General features: G+C 36.9%; 1 protein-coding gene across 2 annotated transcripts; it reads right to left on the bottom strand.

Moving 5' to 3' along the window:
* Positions 1-1,792: 1,792 nt before the first annotated feature.
* On the bottom strand, positions 1,793-18,295 carry LOC144970055 (N-alpha-acetyltransferase 40-like). Of its 2 annotated transcripts, none has more exons than XM_078909262.1 (9): positions 17,369-18,295; positions 15,369-15,413; positions 14,891-14,941; positions 13,629-13,681; positions 13,059-13,154; positions 5,657-5,815; positions 4,497-4,580; positions 2,381-2,458; positions 1,793-2,001 (listed from the first exon to the last, which is right to left on the bottom strand). In XM_078909262.1, the coding sequence occupies exons 1-9, from the start codon at positions 17,372-17,374 to the stop codon at positions 1,851-1,853; spliced, it is 723 nt and encodes a 240-aa protein (XP_078765388.1). In that variant the 5' UTR covers positions 17,375-18,295; the 3' UTR covers positions 1,793-1,850. The 2 variants fall into 2 exon arrangements, with proteins under 2 accessions (XP_078765388.1, XP_078765380.1); XM_078909254.1 differs by lacking the exon at positions 17,369-18,295 and adding an exon at positions 17,078-17,222.
* Between the last annotated feature and the right edge of the window lie 3,629 nt (positions 18,296-21,924).

The raw sequence follows: 21,924 nt of genomic DNA, 5'->3' as shown, positions 1-21,924 counted from the left end.
TGGTAGGGATGATGATGTGGTGGTGGTTGTAGTAGTAGTGGTGGTAGGAATGATGATGATGTGGTGGTGTGTAGTAGTTGTGGTAGGATAATGATGTGGTGGTGGTTGTAGTAGTAGTGGTGGTAGAAGGATGATTGGTGGTGGTAGGGATGATGATGTGCTGGTGCTTGTAGTACTAGTAGTGGTCTTAGGATGATTGTGTGGTGGTGGTGCAGTAGTTGTGGTAGGGATGATTATGCAGTGGTCGTGGTGAGTGGTTTTTATACATTTTCTAAAAAATGGAAAAAGGCGGAATTGTGATAGTGATGGGCGGAGACAAACCACCATTTAGGCGGAAATCCGCCTTTAGGCGGAAGATTCTCAGCCCTGGATTTAAAAGGCAATAGGTACCTACAACAGGGGAAAAAAATCCAGACCCATATGTCCCTCCCCTTCCCCTTCAACCTCAACTAACTAATCAAAGAACACTACTGGTCGTCTGTGTCTATTGTGACATCTGGTGCCATACTGTCTGGCCCAACGTCATAAAAACGGGACCGTCACTAAATTTCACGAGACTGAGCACAGGTGTCAAAATATGACATATGACATAATGGTGATTTTGTGGTTTTGAGGAAAATGTTTGACACGGCAAATTTGAAAAAGGAGGAAACGTGATGGAATGGGCGGAGATAAACTACCATTTAGGCGGAAGATTCTCAGCCCTGCCCAGAGCTAGCACAAAACCAAGTAATCCTTTTCCAAGACAAAGATCGAAAGCAACTCTGAAAACAGATACAGGGTATAGAAAACAACAGCGTGGCCTCCTGCCCACCATGGGAGATAAAAGACCTCGCCCAGTTTCCCCTTGTAAATCACCTCCGTTAAAGATAGTGTCATTGCTAAGTTTATGTTGGTCATGTAACCACCTGAACGTGTCCCCTTCGGTGGACATAATAATATACAGTGTGAGGATTTTAACGTACTTGGTATGGGGATTTTCAGGAATTCACAAGCCATGAGGACAGAACTTTCTTGACACTTTTTAACATAGAGTACTTACTTACACTTCCGGTGCCATCTCTAAGAGGTCCATCTTCACCACTAGCTTTTCCATCTTTCATCTTCATAGGAGGATTCTCTATTTTGCATGCAAGTATTTGTGGTCCATCATTGTAATTGGGGTGTTTTGTTGTCAAAGAAGAGTTCTATGTATCGCTCCTGTATTTCATTTGTTTCAAATAATATCAGGCCTTCTTTGTTCTTTATACAATTGTTGCTGCTCTTTCGTTAGTCTTATCTCGTGTACTTTGTTGTTAAGTCCAAATATTTCTATCATTCAGCATTTGTAATTAAACCAATTGTCTTTTGCTTTTCGACACTCCTGTTGAATTCTCTTATTCAGATCACTGTATTCCAATTTATTATAAAAAAGAATAAAAGCAATAAAAAATGTATGTTAAAAAAAATAGTTTAAATCTAAATTTTTAAAATAACAAACCAGTGTCAATAAAAGACTCCACATCCACTCAGATGAAAACAAATGGTCTCATTCCAGAACAAAGACACAAGAGCCACATGAAAATGACAAATTAATTATATGAGTATGAGGATTTTAAAATAGCAGTGGATCGATGAAAAATCCACTGACCCAGGGAAGGACAACTCTTCTTTACCTGTAGGGGAATTCCAACCACCAATCATCTCTTACCAACAAAAGCAGACGGGAAAACAAAAATAACAGTTAAAATTCTGCCCTTTGGGGAATTCCAACCACCACTCGTCTCAAACCAACAATAACAGACAGCAAAAGTAAAGTTTAAAATGTTACATTTTTATTATATACAGCAATATTCATCAACATCAATAATTTACGCACAACATGAATGAGAACAGTCTCCATTATTATGAGCAGCAGCAGCTGCCTCTTTTCCTATTTTTGTCAACTTGCTGAGAATCTCATAGCTGTAATCCTCTTCATCATAAATACCTTGTTGGGGGGAAATCTCATCCACTTGATAACTGAAAAATAAAATGAATTAAGTCAAAAATAATAATTGAAGAGCTAAAACTAAAATAAAAAACAAAACAAAGACTAGACAGAAACAAGTTGGAAAACAGATATAGGGGGATAGAAGACACAGTAAGTACCTCCCTGCCCACTACGGGAGGTCAGGAACCCCACCCAGTTGTTTATTATAATACATCACCTTTCTAATACTACCTATATAAACATAACATGAGATAGAAGGGTGTTTGAGAGAGAGGGGAGGGAGGGAGGGAAACGGTGGCGCTACCCTGCCTAATTTATGAGTTGAAAATGGCCGCCATTTTATCCTTCAAGAACAAGGATTTGAATTCCATGAATAGAAAGAAAATTTACCAACAGTGCTATACTTACTTTAGTTTTTTCATGAAAAATTCTTGGGCAACATTATTGTGCTTGAATACTGTCAACATCACACATTTCATTTCATATCTGAAAAACAAAATTAATGGTGATAAAGGTTTTACTCAATTTTTCTCAAAAGTCATTAGAGCCATACCTAGAAAATTTGAACAGATGTAGGTACAGTGGAACCTCCCGATAACGACATGCCACGGGACCGAGTTTTTATGTCATTACCGGGGGTGTCGTTATTTAGAGGTTTCCAAGATGGCAGACAAAGTGAGCGCGGTAAGGCCCGCGGGACCAGTTTTTATTAACAATGTAGTGTATTCCTCTTAGAGTGTTCTTGTGCGTGTGTCTGGATGAGACTTTTAGGTGATCTGAACTGAGTACACTGATAGTGTGCTCCTGGAATCTACATCTGTTCCCTATTTAAACCATTCCCCTTTGTCTTACTTTTTCTTATGTCATTTCAATTGTAAATCAAGAATTTTTTTTACTATCCAATTTTCTTCCTTTTTACTGGCGCTGATATGACATAGATGTGTCACAAGCGATGTAAAACCCTTAAAAACAAACAAAAACAGGTAATTCGGACACTGCGAGTTAGATAAAATTCCTCCTCCTCCTCCCACAAAAACACTACTACTACTATTATTATTATTATTACTACATCTACTACTACTACTTCTATCACAACATAATATCACATTTTCCAAGATTTTGTGTTTACTTGCTTACACCCACATTTATACCTTGGTTTTTATTAATGCATATATCAGTATCAGCCAAGATTCGTCAAAAAAAGCTGCGTTCTCACTGGTTTCAAAAGCTGCGTTCTCATTGGTTCAAGCAGGAATCGTTTTTATAAACTTTTGAGTTCTCATACTCGGTATTTTTAGTATCAGATATCGACGAAAACTGCCGAAAATCGTCAAAATGATGTCGTTATTCGGAGGTTTATCAAAAAGTGCGTCGTTATTTGGAGGTTTTTTTTTTTACTGATCTTAAATAGATTTTTTTTTAATTTTTTAAAAATAGATACTCGTCTTGAATAAATTTTGATCGTAGTCGTAGTCATTGACATACCCTAAAGAAGCAAAATTTGTGAGAAAAAATGCATTTCAAAGAACAAAAATGTCTCTTTAAAAATTCTAATCATCGTATAAGCCTCTGTATTTTTCATGATACGATTAGAACAAACAGCATGATAAATTCTGAGAGGATCAGTTTGGCCATTGGTTTTATGTACCTTTATCAGAAACTGAATAGTAAATCAACAATATATATATAAGACATTAAACAATATTTTGGAAAAGTTATAAACAATGATTTGAGATACATCCATAAATTGATGTTAAATGTTTTGCTTTATAATTTGGTAACTTTTGAAATCGCACCCAGAGATCCTTTTAACCTCTATTTTGGTCTTATGGTCTAACTGGTTTTGTAGCAAACGAAAACTCAACAGGCTGTATTATAGTTTAGTATCGTCAACTGGGGTAACTTTGCCTTCAGGGGAAACTTGCCTCTTTAATTTTGGACCAATATGAGTAATTTTGTGGCAAATATTCCTTTTGATAAAAATAACCAATAAAATAATTACAACAAAGCTGAGATTACTCAAAATGCTCCAAAACACTTTCCATCTGACATCAAGCTTATGAGCATCCGAGTATGTATTTTTAAAAACCTCCTTTTATTATATCAATATGGTTTTTAACTTGCCAGTTTTATATGGGTACTAACTATTATAAGTTTATTTTAGCACCTGTGAGTAATTTGTTTGTAACAAGGCAATATATAAATTCATTTTATTATTATCATCATCAAGGCCTTTAAACAGACTATCAGGAAAGTAACCTTTTCTCCCCTCTCTTTTCTTTAGATATGCACATCAACATTAATAATAAGCCTGAGTCATTAAGTTTATTTGAAAAATAAGACCATGAAGGTTTGTTCATAATTTCCTCATAGCATCTTTTGAATGCTGTAACAAACTCGCTTAGCCTTACCTCATGAACTAGACCCAACTGTTCAGAACTGCGAATTTACACTGATACAAATATTACAATGTGCAGGAGGGATCTGTCATTGCATAAAATGTATTTTATTTCAAAATCCTTACTTGTTTGCCATCAATTCAAGAATCTGCATCATGAATTTTCCAAGACCTTTCTTGCGTACATCTTGACAAAGCTGGATTTCATAACTATTGAAAAATAAATTGGTTGTGAAAAGTTGGATGAACTGACCAAATATCATCAGTAAGACGAGTAATTTAAAATTCCTCTTTTTAGCTGACAATAGCCATCACAAAAATAATTTTAAAATAAAGCAATTATGCGAAAACACTGAATACAAAAATTGTTATAAATTACTTTACAAAAATGAGGCAACCTGTAGTATACTAAATGGAAATTCCGTTCCATATGGAGAATAAATGGAGTGCATTGGTGAAACCATGAAAATAAACTAAATAAGAGTCCTTACCTTAATCCCCAACATCATCAGGACTTAATAATTTCCGATAAAATATAACTACGCTGACAGGTCACTTGAATATCCAACTATACTTTTTGCAAAGCATCCTGCACATTCTCATCCTCTGTATCCAGTTTCAATGACACATACATTTCAGTCAGATGCTAAATAAAACCGTACCTATGACAAAACTCATTCTCAAATATATGGAGTTCAAACAAGTTCTAGTTACACTATTATTCATCTACAGTTGATGGTCTCAAAAGCCAAGAAATGGTAACATCAAATCACATAGATCTAAAACTTGAGATGTATCAGTGCTGATGGTGACAAAATGGAGTAAAATTATGAATGATTGCCTTAAAACTTGAGATGTATCAGTGCTGATGGTGACAAAATGGAGTAAAATTATGAATGATTGCCTTAAAACTTGAGATGTATCAGTGCTGATGGTGACAAAATGGAGTAAAATTATGAATGATTGCCTTTAAGTTCAAGCCCCATTTTAACTGCACTAACCCCAACTATTAGAGCAATTAAGATGATAAACTGTCACTTATACTCAAACTTCTGGAGGGTGGGAAACTGTACCTATTTGTTCCACCAAACAACAAGTCTCTCACTGGGGGAAATGTAATGTCTTAAAAAGAAGAATTTCCTCCTCTAAATCCAAAATCATGGATTTCCACGGTAAACCATCAGCACTGATGTATCATAATCATAACGTTAAAGCATGACTTTAAGTTTCTCATACATAAAAACCAAAACGTAATCATTTTCTCAAAACCACGAGTAAAAACTTACCAGTATAAGACTTCTGTGTCCAGTTCCATATCAAATCTAAAATGACTGAAAGCCACAGGACGGCCATCCTGATCTCTTGCCAAAAGATACCATGCATTGGATTCTGTCATTTCAGCGTGCTTTTCCTTGTCCTTCCAACCCCAATCACTTGATTCGTACCTGTGTGAATAAACCATATTGTATGTCATAAATATCAAACACTTCATAAAAAATATATTAAAAATAGGTTAGCTGATATAAAAACAAAATCTTTAAAATGATATCAATCAAAGTGGTTTGTTAACCCCAAGAACAAGCATGGGCAGCCTATCATATTACTTCTCCTAACTTTTTTCTTTAACTGCAGACCTAACAATTTCAGCGAGTGAGCAGTAACAGCACCTTTTAAAATGTTAGTCCTGTCTGTATTCTGTTTTGTTTTTTTTGTTTTTAAGGGTTTTACGGCGCTTGCAACACATTAAGGTCATATCAGCGCCAGTAAAAAGGAAGAAAATGGGATAGTAAAAAGTTCTAGAATTACAATAAAGCATCCAAGAAAAGGGAAGACAAAGGGGAACTGGTTCAAATAAGAAACAGGTGTAGATTCCAAAAGCACTCTATCAAAGTACTTAGTTTGAGATCACTAAAAGTCTCATCCAGAAACAAGTACAGGTCCCTCCGCTAAGAGGAACACACTCAAATGTTTTACAAATCATATATAGTATAAAGAATCTCTCCCGACGGATTATCACCTTGTCGTGGTGGGAGGGCTTGCGTATCTCGAACCTCGGACCTCTAATAAGAGAAAAAAGGAGAGAGATCAGACGAAGAGTAATCCACCGGCCCTCCAGGAATGGGGGTTGAGCGTAGGGTTAACAACCCACCTCATAAAAAGCAAACTGTTACAGAAACAGAAACCAGACATAAATCCACAACCGGCGGCAGCAGAGAAGCGGACCAGAATACTGGCTTCATGACGGTAGGAGGTCAAAGCCGAAAGGACGCCCCCGACCAGATTGCAGATCTGTTGTCACCAAAACGCAAGCTCAATGTCTCGTGCTGGAATGTTAGGACCCTATATCAAACAGGAAAACTGGCACAAGCCCAGCGCGAGATGTTGAACTACAAGATCGATTTGCTAGGCATATCAGAGGCAAGATGGACAGGAGCTGGGAAGCGCCAACTCTCAAATGGCGACCTGATCATTTGGTCAGGACGAAAGGATGACCAACACAGAGAAGGTGTTGCCCTCTTGATAGCCAGGCAAAACAACAAGTCACTATTGGAATGGAAACCGATAAGTGAAAGACTTTTATACACAAGACACAACTCAAAATACACCAAGCTATCAATCCTCACATGCTACGCACCTACAGAGGATTCAGATGAAGAAAACAAAGAAGAATTTTACGATATTCTAAGAATGGCCGTTGAAAACATTCCAAGACATGATATGCTCATGATCATCGGAGACCTTAATGCTAGAGTTGGCAATACACAAACAAATCAGTCCGTTGGAAAGGAGGGCATAGGGTTAATGAACAACAATGGAAGCAGACTGGCAGAATTTTGTGAAGAACACAACTTCATTATTGGTGGAACTTTCTTCCCACACAAAAACATCCACAAATTGACATGGAAATCACCAGATGGGAAAACAGAAAGTCAGATAGACCATATAATTATAAACAGAAAATGGAAGAGCAGCCTAAACGATGTCAGAGTCAGACGATTGGCAGACATTGGAAGTGACCACCATCTTGTCACAGCCAAAATCTCTACTAAATTGATGAAAACAAAAATAGCAAAACAGAAGGAGAAACGTTTCAACACAGATAAATTGAAAATCCCAGATATCCAAAACAATTTCAATATCTCAGTCAGAAACAAATTCAGTGCAATACAAGATATTACAAACATGACAATCCAAGATTTCAACCACGTCATGCAGGAAAGTGCCACTGAACACTTAGGACACAATAAATCCAATACAGAGAATTGGATATCAGCAAGGTCATGGGAGCTCATTAACCAAAGAAAATCAATCAAACTAAATCTCCTGAACGCTAAATCCCCCCGACTGAAAGAAAGGCTATCCAGTGAATACTCATTGAAGGATAAAGAAGTGAAAAAATCCACAAGGAAAGACAAAAGAGATTTTGCAGAAAATTTAGCAACTGAAGCAGAAAATGCAGCTGTAAGACACGACACACAAACACTATACAAAATCACAAAAAAGCTCTCGGGAAACAGAAGTTATGGTCAAGAGAAACCATTAAAATCCCAAGATGGTAGTGTCATCACAGACGAAAAGGAGAAAATTGAAAGATGGAGAGAATATTTCGCAAACCTTCTGAACAGACCAGACCCATCTTCTTACACAGATATCCCAGAAGCAGAAAGGGACGTAGAGGTTAATCTTGGTCCAATCACTGAGCATGAGGTGCACGAGGCAATACAACAACAAAAAAATGGCAAGGCCCCAGGTATTGACAAAATCACTGCGGAAATGCTTAAAGCGAACTCGCAAGAAATGTCCAAAATTCTCAGTAAACTGTTCACCAACATTTGGGAAAAGGAAGAAATACCAGAGGATTGGCAGAAAGGCATCATCCATAAAATAGCCAAGAAAGGAGACCTAGGAAATTGTGCTAACTGGCGTGGAATCACACTCCTGTCCGTAACGAGCAAAATTTTTAATAGAATCCTTCTGAAAAGAATCTCACCTCACATTGAAAACATTCTTAGAAAAGAGCAGGCAGGGTTCAGAAAAGGGAAGTCATGTAGTGACCACATATTTACCCTGAGACAAATCCTGGAGCAAAGCATTGAATGGAACAGCCCCCTCTACACCATTTTTGTCGATTTTGAAAAAGCCTTTGACAGCTTACACAGAGAGTCCCTGTGGAAAATACTCCGCCATTATGGTATACCGATGAAGATAGTCAACCTAATCAAAGCAATGTACAGCAACTACCAATGCCAAGTGATCTGTGGTAACAATTTAACAGACAGCTTTAATGTAACAACTGGTGTAAAACAAGGCTGCATACTCTCCCCGCTTCTGTTTATCCTGGCTCTAGACTGGCTCATGAAAAATACAATTGATGGTAAGAAGAGAGGCATTCGCTGGACACTGACATCTTTTCTGGAAGATATAGACTACGCAGATGATATCGCGTTAGTTTCCAGTACACACAGAGACGCCTCAGAGAAACTAAACGTACTACACAAGAACGCCTCGAAAATTGGGCTGAAAATAAATTTCGATAAGACTGTGTACATTAGGGTGAATCCAAAACATGACAGTGAAATTAGGATAGATGAACATATAATTGAAGAGGTAACAGAGTTCTCCTACCTCGGATCCAAAATAACAGACGACGGAAATGCAGAACACGATATCAAGCACAGAATTCAAAAGGCAAACCAGGCTTTCGGCATGCTGAAAAACTTTTGGAAATCAAAGCAAATAATGAGAAAGACAAAGCTGAAAATATACAAGAGCAATGTTTTAAGTGTACTGCTTTATGGAAGTGAAAGCTGGAAAATGACATCCTCCTTAATACAGAAACTAGAAGCCTTTCAGAACAAGTGTTTAAAAAGAATTTTTAATTTATTTTGGCCTACAAAAATAAGAACAGTGGATCTATTAAAGAAAGCTGACTGCACTAGCATTGATAGCCAAATAAAAAGAAGAAGATGGCGTTGGCTGGGTCATGTGGCCAGAATGGAAAAAGGGTCACTTCCCAAGACAGCCTTGTACTGGACAGCAGATGGGAAGAGAAAGCGGGGAAGACCCAAAGAAACCTGGCGAAGGACGATGGAGAAAGAATTAAAGGAAGCAGGCCTGTCCTGGAATACAGCCACCGCAAAAGCAGCCGATCGCAAAAAATGGAGATGTCTGGTGGATGCCCTATGTGCCTCAAGGCCCGAAGAGGATTAAGTAAGTAAGTATAGTATAAAGAAAGCTTAATACAGTGCATAACAGAGAGATGATTTACAATGAAAAAAATATCATCTCCCAAAATTAACTACACATTCAACTGTTTCCCTCTCAGCCAGGGCATCTGGCCAGGACCAGGACAAAACCAAGTAATCTCATTCCAAGACAAAGACAGAAAGCATGTTGGAAAACAGATATAAGGGGATAGAAGACACAGTATGTACCTCCCTGTCCGCTATGGGAGGTCAGGATCCCCACCTAGTCTGTATTCCTATATGGTTCTGAGACATAGAAGCTAACAAAAGAAGAAGAAAGGAAGCTGGATGTTTCCAAAACCAAACACCTGAGAAGAATATTAAGAATACCATGGCAGTGACATGTCAGGAATGAGAGGATTTTGGAATTGGCAAAGGCAGTGGAAGCTAAAGAGTGGTGGTGAGAGGGAAAAGGTGATATTGGGTTGAGAGGTGAAAAAAATGATTCTGCATTGGCATGGGAACGGACTCCAGAGGGAAAGGAAGGCCCAAAACATCATGGCATAGGATAGTGGAAAAAAGAGGAAAGAAATTGTGTGGCACTCCTAGCAGAGAGCCAGGACTGGGTGAAATGAAAGGAAAATGTCATCTTCTAGTGCTGAGAGATTTTTTTGGAGCAATAACGGTGAGGCAAATCCTGCCTAAACTTCATTGAAGCCCAAGTTACATTGTTATTACTGCTCTCTTGGTGAACTTTTGTTTTCTTCTCTCATTTTAAAACAAACATCTATTTATTCTTCTTTAACAATTCTCTATCTCTTCGATCTAACTTGTTTCAACATTTTCCACATATCTTCAATATCTCTGATTTTTCATATGATTGTCAGATATCTTATGCTAATCAACCATGCTGCCCATTGTATCCCTATCAAATTTTCTGTCTATTACACCATATAAATCTGTGATACAGAAATACAGGGCTGCCAACCCCAGACGGGCAAAAAGAGTACAATTGATGATAAAAAAGAGTAAGATTTGGGCAAAAAGAGTAAGATCTTAAAACGTAAGCGATTAAGTCATAGAATATCAGATTTATCCAGAATATTATCTCAAATCTAGATCTTAACACACGCACAAGCATAGAAATTTCCAATGCACAATAAAATCACAAATGTTACAAATAGACCTGCATGTGAGTCCTGACCAAATTCTCTGAACTTTTTCACACATATCGCCTTACCGGATCTTTTATTTTGTAACTCAGTACTTAGTCATATACATTTTCTTTTGGATTGTCCTACCGAATATATTTATTTTAAAATGCTAAAAAGTACCAAAAATTTATAGGGAGAAGGGACAGCATGGAGGTAGAGTGGTAGTTTGATATTTTTAAAAAAATAAAAATTAGTAATTATTTTTTTTACATAGACAGATAGGCCTTTAAAAACCATTTAATAAGATATCTTACTTTTGGATCTAGGATAAACGGTTCCAAAGTTATGATGATTTTACTACTCTAAATTTACTCTTACAAAAAGCTAAAAATTGATTGAGAATTCCCCCACTGGACAGCCTCTCGATAAGGTGACTACTGATTAAAACGGGATTTTAGCATAGAAAAAAGAGGCTTGGTCACTTGTGGTCAACATTAAACATACTGCACTGTCTTCAATCTTTATGAAATTTGATATAGACATAGACAAATGAATTATCTAGATGCCTTCTCTTTTATTTTTTTGCTATCTCAATTTTGAAAAAGATTTCAAAAGTTGTAAAATGACATTTTTATCAAATTATAATTTTTGATACAATATGTCAACATTGATTTCTATCACATCAAAAGAAATCTTGATCTCTGCCCTTTAAAATGATACCAGAGCCGTTCATATACTGTGAAAAATAATGCAACAGTGATTATGTGAAATTGTGTTATTCAAATTTTAACCCAAAGTGCGCTTCACTTGTCCAATGGCTAATCGGCACCTGTCTACCTACAGACTGGAATCAGTTTCAGTTAGGGCTAGGGTTGAGTGAGTTAAGAAATCTTGTAAAGCTTGGAGAGAGGACGAGCCTCTGTCTCAGCAGTGAAAACAGCCGCAACGACTGATTTGGTTTTTTCTTTTCTCTTGTGTTACTCACTTTGACTTTGAGAATGCCTCTTTATGACATGAATGATTTTCCTTTGCCACTGTAATCGTAATCGGACCCACCACAGTAGTTTTTAACCTGGAATAATAGATCTTATCTCTAAAGAGCAATAACCATCCCAATCATTAGACTTTAATCCACTGGCCAAAAAAAACAACAAAATGCAGCACCCGGCTGCGCTGGCTTTCTCACGTACTCCAAAAGAAAATCATCGGTGCAGTCTTTCTCTTCCAGATTCCAACCAAGTCCATTTGACATTCGAACACCATTCTCAACTTACTTCAGATCCGACGAACGGTCAAAGAATTGTTCAGGCATGATAACAAAATAATGTAAAATATACAACGACAAATCCAGAAAGTTGATTGATAGAGCGAATAAAATTGAAATGTAGCAACGTTCAATTGAACAAACAAAAGTTACTTGAATGGAATACCGAAAGTATGAAAACGAAAGTTAACGAACTGCGCATGCTCGATTATATCGACACACTTCTTGTTTTTCAGACAGTGAAGAGTTGCGGTCAAATCGGAGACTGGCGAAGTTTCCCGATAAGTGCCGAACGAGCGTAACGAGGGCTTGAGAGTGCAACAATCGGCAATCCGACGCCCATTCGTCGGCACTTGACTGCTCGCTGTCACTCAGACAATTGACGTCGCTCGCAATCAGATTACTTTAGCAATAAAAAAATAAGTGATCCGGGAGATCGCAACGACCGTGACTGTCGGAAAACCGACAATTGTCGGCACACATGCATGTCAAAATTTGAAAGCCTTATCGCGACCGTACCGACACAATAAACACGTACAATATACGAAAAAGTCTTACAAGCGTACAATGGCCGAAAAAACGTAAGAATATGTATTTTTCGCGTGAGGTTGGTAGCTCTGGAAACAGTTATAATCCAAAATGGGTTGGAATGGGGACAAATCTCTCATCTTTATATTCATCAATAATGTTGGAACATTTTAGTATACAATAAAGAGTCTAAGCTTCCACAACCCAAATTCTAAATCTTAACAACTCTGGCATCCTCATCAAGGCAACAGAGCAACAAAGGACATAAAACATAGATTGGGGTGGGGCTGGTGGCTTCCCAAAAAAAGCATGATTTCACTAAGCAATGACTTTGTAATGTATTTTCTACAAAAAGTGACACCATGGTATAATTATTTAATTAGGTATTCCAGACCCGTGTAACAGCTGAAAATCCACAATTTCCATCCAATTTCAGCAATATTGTATCTAATAAATATCAGAATATATCTAATGCAACTTGATTTTTACCCATTTCCCTACTATATACTTTAACATTTGCTTAAAATTCAAATCAGCAGATGTAATTAAACCTTACATTGACTTCATGTTGGTTTTTGTCAGCTCAAAGGCCCAGTTGATCGTTTCTTCATCCAAGTTACCAACTTTCTTTGTCTCAAAAGTCACAGATAATCTGAAAATATAAAAAAACGGATTATAATCTATGACATAGTGCTTTATGATTTATGAAACCATAAATTATACCAACTCAAAAATGGGAGATTTGTACTCACCAATTACTATCATTCAATTGAATTGCCAAATAAATTTATTTCCATCAATATTCATTCAGGGAATTTAACATCTATCCAATTTTCAAATCTAAATCAAAGACGCTTAACTTTTAACTTATCTTATTTCATAATAATTTATGATTAAAACACACAAAAAACCCTGAATTAATCTAAAATGAGTCTATAGAGTAGTATCAATCGAAATGCTATGGAGATTCTTTACGCTTTAAAAAAAAATGATTTACATTGTAAAGTGCCCAGAGCTTGTGTTTTACACGAGAATGAGCCCTGTATAAATGTGTATTATTATTATTATTATTATTATCATTATTATTATTATTATAAAAATATGAATCAGGCTTGCTCATACTCACCCATTACGTTCATATTTTTGAAAGACTGGGAATAAACTGAGGGGATCCTCCAACTGAAATCATTTGAAAAATAAAGTTATATTCCATTATATCTGAAACATTTTCTGAGCATCAATGTTTAATTTTCCTCATAGACAATACTTAGCATATTAATATGGAAAGTATGTTTGCAATATCTAGACCTGTAAATGAGCTCTATAAAAATTGACTGAAACTGAAACTCTTCTTAGTAATTCGTCGTTGCGGTAAAAACCAAAGAATCAAAATGAAAGGTAAACAGCAAGCTCACTTGAGCAAAGCAATGGCAGAAAACTAATTTGTGCGGGAATTAATTAGGCTAATTACCATTGTTCCTTATAATTAGGTATCCAATCAGTGAAGAAACTTAGAAACGGTCAACCAGTTTGTTTACAACATAAGGCAATCAAAATGTGCTTGTAGCAATCATATAACTTTCGATTTGAAGGTGTCTACATAACGAACTTCCGGTGTTCGAATTTTTCTTTTTCATACTTTTCCTGTCCTTCAAGTAAATGTGGTCAATTTTGGCTAAGACGAAACAGTGAAATTTATCACTCAGCGGCTCAGTTAAAATTTGCTACGACAGGTTTGGAAAGTGAAAAAATAATTTCACGAAGGCTGTGTGAAAATACATTGGGGTGTGTTCAGACATGGCAATTCTAAAAAGCGTTGCTTAGCCTTGGCAATATATCCATCGTTAATATAAACGGCCCATGAGCTATGCGTAGCGCTGTGGAACATTCCTAATTAACTTTACAGTCATTCGACTACGATTCATGAATTCTTTCTTTATTCAATTCTTTCTTCCCTTTTTAAAAATATTTGAATTTGACGAATTGACTGATTTCAGTTAATTGACGGAGAATTTACAGGTCTAAATATCTGAGCGTTAGACATGGCTATTAAAAGAAAATTATTTGTCTTGAAAATAAAGAAAACCAAAACAACAATAGGAGTGTCTAATAATATAACATAGTAGTACTCGTAGAGCACCCACCCCCTCCCTCCTTTCAAAGAAAAGGAAAAGAATGAAAGTTAATAAGGGATTGGAAAAAAAAAAAAAAACAACCAAAAACAAAGATAAGACTGACATACATAGGATGAATTAAAATTTTAAAAAACAAAACAAATCAAGCTGTGATGAAACTTGGAGACTAGGAGAAAAAAAAAATAGTCCACCATGACTAAATCCCATCTCCATCCCAATCTTTATGATGAATAAATTGATGGTTAAATCTTACATCATTGGCTGCTTGAACTTTTGCCCATAAAGCAGTCATTTTGGCCTGTTCCTGAAAAAAAAATAAAATTATATATATATAGATATCAATAATTCATCAGAGGCAATGCTGTTGACAGCCAGGTACTCATTTTACACCCGAGTACGATGAGAGAATATGAGTAAAGAGTCTTTTCCAAGGACTCAAACTATCATCAGTATTCAACTTGCAGGATTGAAAATTGATTTTCATCTAATTAAACTATCAAGAAATTGAACATGTCAATTTCCAGAGTGATTGCACAAGATCTAATTAGACAGATTGAAGCAACTCCATAAAAGTTTGGATCATATCAATCCAGCCATTTATTTTTTCTGGAAATGCCAAATAGAAAAAGGCTTACACCTATCAAGAAAAAATAAATTGTGTAATTTTAGGTCTAGAATAAGAGATGTGGTTAAGGAAAATATTTTGGATAAAAACAATCAAGACGCCTCACCTCTTTCTTTCTCATCTGTTTTTCTCTTGATTTGTTGGACTTTCTCTGAAAAGAAATAACAGTATTTAGCAACATAAATCATTACCGACTTTGGCTTGAGTTTACAGTGATGTAAAAAAAAATTAAGAGTAAAATTTTAAGAAAACAGTATACGCATGTCAAAGATTTCAACAGTGAAAAAAAAAAAAGTAGTCCTTCAGAGCCATTGGCCCATGGAGTTTATCCCAGTTTCTATCGTGAAACGGACAATAGCAATTGCTTGCTACCCTTTGGATAGGATGCTAGTCTATCGCAAAGTACTTTCTAACAAATCTAACAGACCTAGCTACCCAATCACAGCTGAGTGGGTGGGTGGGTGGGGCGGGGGTGGCAGAAAAAAACCTTGACTATACCCGGGATCAATCTCGGTCCCTTTGCGTGTGAAGCGAGTGCTCTACCAACTGCTTCAACTGATTTTGGTTGACAAAATTCAAGAAAATTGAACTCCTTTGCTATATTATCAAACGTAGTGTTTTTATGGACCTCCATTGACGATGTATCTTAACAGATCGTTTTTATGCACCACTGTTGCACTATTAAACTGCCACAGATTGATGTGGCCCATTAATTATTAATACTTTCTCTTTTCTCTCTGTCATTTTCTATTCACTCTCTCTCTCTCAATTCCTCTTTTTGCCATTGACTGTGCCAGTTGGTAAATCGTCAACTGTTTATTATTATTATTATCGAAGTGACTATTTCTCCAAGCGCTTTGGGAAATAACTTTAAACTCTTTTTCTCCAAAGTTTCCTTACTCTGGATTTTTTTACCTATTTGTGAGAGTTCAGCACCATCTTTCGATTTTCTGCTATTTCTACGAGGAGTTGGAGGAAACATGTTGTAGAGCTAGATAAAACTCTCCCAAAAAGTAAACGAATTTTTGAAAGAAAGAGAAAATTGAAGATCGAAAATAATTTTTAAAATGAAAACTGAAACAAAAAAGAAGAAAAATTTAAAAAAATTATTTTCGTGTTGGACGGCTGGCTGACAACTTGCAATCTCTCTTCCGTCATCCTGGATGAGAATAGAGGTAGTGGCACCTTCTCGCCCCCGCCCCTCCTTGACCCATTCCTCACCATCTCTCTCGTGACTGCTTTTAGTGGTACTGGAAGTAATGAGAGGAACATACTACGAACACCTTGCATTCAGTTGAAAAATCTACCTATGTGTGTGTGTGTGTGAGAGAGAGAGAGAGAGAGAGAGAGAGATAAGACGATGATCAGGTGAGAATAGTGAATAGAATTATGTATGTTCACCCTCCTTACGTCCAGTACCACTAAAAGCAGTGATGAGAGAGAGAGAGAGCGAGAGAGAGAGAGATATTAACTCCTGTATACAGATTTCTAACGTGATTCCCATATCTCAAGCCATCCAGTCTAAATTTAAAATGCATGATATGTATGTTGACCCTCATTTATGTCCAGTACCACTAAATCCTAAAATTAAAACAGTCATGAGAGATGATGTCAATCAGGTGAGAATATAATTGAGGAGAGAGAGAGAGAGAGAGAGAGAGAGAGAGAGAGAGAGAGAGAGAGAGAGAGAGAGAGAGTGGGAGGCGGGGGGCTAAGCTACCTGAGTAATACAGGGGTGAGAATAGCGAGAAGGTACCACTGCCACTATTTTCACCCAGGATGAGAGGTTGAAGTTGAATGTTTTTCTATTCTCACCCAGGATGAGAGCTCGACTGTTTTTCTATTCTCATCCAACATTATTTGGCCGAGCATTTGAATTCAAGTTCAAGATCATTTCCTGAGCGTTCAGAGCAGTGTTCTTATTTCTCAGAAAGCTCGGGCATCGGGAAGTAAACTTGAACTCTCTATTTCTCCGAATAGAAATAGATAAGAGCTTTCACTTTCGGAAGGCCTCTCCCTTTCTGGGAAAGAAAGAAAGGACTTGAGAAATAAAATAAAATGCTATCGAGAAGCAAGAACCTTTTTTTAAAAAAAAAAAAACCTTACCCCCATCTTAAAATCTCTTCCCGAATCCGGGTCTCAAACGATCAAAGGCAAACACCAAAAATTTAGTGACTGGTGACAGTGTTGAAGTTGATGACGACCTCCGTCTCAATCTCAGTGATGAAAACTTTATTATCTCTCGACGAGAATTTGAGGAGGAAAAGGCAACAGCTTTACAAGGATGAATTATTTTCAGAGGAGCTGAAACACAGTCACAAGTGTGGTCAGTCACCAATTAACACACAACAATGATAAACACAATGAACAACACACATACGACATGAATAAATGGCGGGATCATGCAGAAAATATAATCGATATCAATATCACCGTGTACAAGAATATATCGATATCTGATTCCTTTTCGGGCACATGTTTAGTTGTCAGCTTTGATTCTAAATGTGAGCTAAAAGCAATATCCATTGAGTTAAATGCGCTCAAAGTGATTTACGAGATCACGTAAGCCAAAACAACACTCATTATGTGGGACAAAATATATCGGCCGTAAGCGATGTTTAATTTTCTTTTCGATAAAGACAATGTTGTTACCGGTCAGATACCAAATTTACGCCTGAGTATGGTGAGAAAATATGAGAAAAGAGCCTTTACCAAGGACTCAAATTCGTGCTGCCTACAATTAGGTACGGCAAACCCTCTTATCGAGTCATGGCTTTATTGGCAAACCGAGAATTTCAACTCAAATCGTCACTCTCTTTTTCTCATTTTCAGTCCGTCAAATAAAACGTGTTTGGTATCAGATTAAATCTCAAATCTTCATATTTTAAAAAATGTTTATGCTTTTTTCATAGGATTTGTCGTTATTTTATGGCTTTGAGTTGAAGAAGAGGGTTAAACTCCGATTTTTGAACCGGCGCTCCGCTACTCGAACACCGTAACTGACGGTCATCTTTTCTCTCCGCTCGGCTGTTCGCGTCAGCGCTATTAATAGTAACGCCAATGGCTGCATCAGAAAGAAAATTGAACAAGCTTTCATTCGATACCAGATTCGCATTTTTATGATCTTTTTCAAAGTTTGAAGTTTCAAGTTAAAAACTTTAATTTGATAAAAAAATTAAGAAAAATTTGAAAATTTGGACGATTCTGGTATCAAAAGAAAGTTTAAAATCTCAGCTTTAAAATGATGTATACGAAAGCAAGATTTATAGCTTTGCGGTCACCAGCCAACTGAAAACGAAACTACAACTACAAATTTGCCGTATTCACTTCACTCATACGCCGGCTCAGGCAAGGGGCACAATCGCTGATATTTCGAAACTTCGTGTTGAAATTGACAATTTTGGCTTTGTCAGCTACTTTGGGGGCAAATTATTTCTTTTTTACTTAGAGTTGAGCTCAGGAAAAAAATACACATATTGTTTATAAAAAGATGTGTATTGTTAGAATGTTACAGAGGTCTGGCTTGAATATTTATGAAAATACGGCATTTTGAAAACGGACAAAAGGTTGCTTTCAAAGCAGCCCAAATTTGGGCGATTTTCTACAAATTTCGAAATAACATATCTTTTTAAATTTTTAACCAATTTTAATAATTTTTATACCATTTTAATCAGAAAAAAAAGTTCTACCTATTGAATGCAACTTAAAGACAACAATTATATAATCTAAATTTGGGTTTTCCGTACCTACTACAATGAAACTACAAACCAAGTCTCATATCAGTTGACCACAAAGCCGAATAAAGCGGATTAAAGATGAAATATATTTTTTTACATTTCTTTCTTTTCTTTTAATTTTTTTCTTCTCTTCTTTCTATTATCACTATTTTATTCTGTTAATATCATAAGATTATCTCATTTGGGTTGAGTGGTGACGGCATCTGTACTTTTTTATCTGCCTAACCGTTCATCAACATTTTTTTTCTCCATGTTCTCGTGCTACGAAATTGCTGCCTTCTGAATTGTCGGCCCTATACCAATCGTAAATGTTTACGCACCAACAAGTCAACGCGCAAAACAATACCCAGAGGAAACTGATAAATTTTACAAAGACCTAGACGATACACTGAACAAAATAGGAAATAAATCAATATTAATAATTGCTGGAGATTTTAATGCCAAAGTAGGAAAACGTCTCGACAGTGACACACTATGTTTAGGATCATACTCAAAAGGAAAACGTAACGATAACGGAGAAAAATTAGTCCAGTTCTGTGAACAGAGAAAACTTTTCATAACAAACAGTGCTTTCAACCACCCATCAAGACACCAGACAACATGGGTAGGACAAAGGAAAGACCAAACCCAAGACAAAATGATAACAATACACAACCAAATAGACTATATCATATGTCGACACCGCCATAAACACTACTCAACCAACTCGCGATCATACGTTGGTACACTGCTAACATCCGATCACAAACTTGTAAAAACGAATTTCAACATAAATGTGTACAGACAACGAAGACAGAAAGGTAAAACGGCAGTCAAAATAAACACGGCAAAAATAGTAAATGAGCGAGAATGTCGCATTCATTATCAATATGAACTTAACTCAAGTCTATGGAAAATAAAGCAAAACAGCAATCCAAACAATGAATGGAAAGAGACGCAAGCGGCAATGAAATATGCGGGGGAAGAAAGTGCAGGGTCTATTAATACAACTAAGAACAAACCAAATCGAACGCCTAACATCGCTATTAACGATCTATCGCGGCAACAAAAAGAACTTAGGATCAGGATACAGAACACGAAAGACTCGGAAGAAATAATAAACCTGAAAACGGAACGAAACAAAATACTGCATTCAATTCGATCACTTACAATAAAACACAGAAACGAGGAATTAGACAAAAAAGTGGAAGACATAGAAAATTCCAAAAATAACGCATCGTCTATGTTCAAAGCGACGAAATCTCTGAACCGAAAACCATTCGAGAACCCAAAACTACAGGATAAATTTGGCAAACAGACAACAAATCCCAACGATATCCTTGACATTGTAACTGACCACTTCCAGCAGAAATTTCACAAACAAGTCTCACAAATATCGCCCTTCTCAGGAAACCCTAGAGACCTAAACAACCGCATCACAACAACTGAAGTTAGAAATAGCATAAAGTGCCTAAACAATAACAGATCCCCAGGCGAAGATGAAATTCCCGCTGAATTGCTGAAATGCGGTACCCTCTCCTTGGATTTGAGCATTGCAAACATAATGAACAAAACATTCTCAACACACAAAGACTGGGACATAAACAGCGGTGTCCTAATTACAATACAAAAACCAGGAAAAACGAAAGGACCCGTAAACAACCTGCGCCCAATAACATTACTGAATACCATAAGAAAAACACTGTCAACTATTGTCCTCAACAGAATTAGACCGAAAATAGAAAAATATCTATCACATAGCCAAAGCGGGTTTCGCCAAGACCGAAGCACATCGGACGTTGTATGGACACATAAATGGTTGGCAGCAAAGGCACTCAAAGAAAACATATCCATAACAATAACCGGAATCGATATGTCCGCAGCCTTTGATACGATCGACAGAGGAAAACTTTTGGAGATATTAACAGACATAGTTGACGAAGACGAGCTCCGAATAATCCGATTTCTCCTCAGCAACACAAAGATACAACCAAGGATATACGGGGCCACAAAACAGACGCAGTTCGAAAGTAACATCGGACCCCCCAAGGAGATAGTCTGAGCCCGATTCTGTTCACAATATACTTAGAACACGCTCCGAAAGAAGTTCGAAAAGTCATTCCAAAACCAACGACTCATAATATGAGTCATATTGAGAATGCAATCCCTAGAGAAATCGCCTATGCAGATGATGTCGATTTTATTGTTTGTTTGTTTTGTTTTTGTTTTTAAGGGTTTTACGGCGCTTGCAACACATTTAGGTCATATCAGCGCCAGTAAAAGGAAGAAAATGGATAGTAAAAAGTTCTAGAATTACAATTAAAGCACCCAAGAAAAGGTAAGACAAAGGGGAACTGGGAACAAATAGGGATCAGATGTAGATTCCAAGAGCATACCACCAATGTACTTAGTTTGAGATCACCTATAAGTCTCATCCGGACACAAGCACAAAATCCAACAGAGAGGAATACACTCAAATGCTTACATTATACACTAAAAATAACAAATACAATAATACATAACAGAGAGATGATTTACAAGGAAAAAAATATCATCTCCCAAAACAATAACTATGCATTTGACTGTTTCCCTCCCAGCCAAGACTCCAACCAGGACCAGGACAAAATCAAGTAACCTCATTTCAAGACAAAGACAGAAAGCATGTTGGAAAACAAATATAAGGGGATAGAAGACACAGTATGGACCTCCCTGCCCGCTATGGGAGTCGATTTTATTGGATCAACACCAGCAAATATAGACATCATACAAAATACCCTCATGAAATATAACCTCCAAGTCAATGCCAATAAAACCGAATTTACAACAATATCGAGGAACAAAGAGGAATGGAAAAGAACAAAGAAAGTCGGCTCACTAATTGGAGACACCGAGGATGTACAAAGAAGAAAACAGCTATCAGACGCCGCACTCAGTAAACTCACCAAT

This window comes from Berghia stephanieae, chromosome 1 (assembly GCF_034508935.2).
Source record: "Berghia stephanieae isolate SIO BIC M18660-M18661 chromosome 1, UCSD_Bste_1.3, whole genome shotgun sequence".
NCBI classification, from domain to species: Eukaryota; Metazoa; Mollusca; class Gastropoda; order Nudibranchia; family Aeolidiidae; genus Berghia; species Berghia stephanieae.
This window is presented reverse-complemented; position numbering and strand designations above follow the sequence as displayed.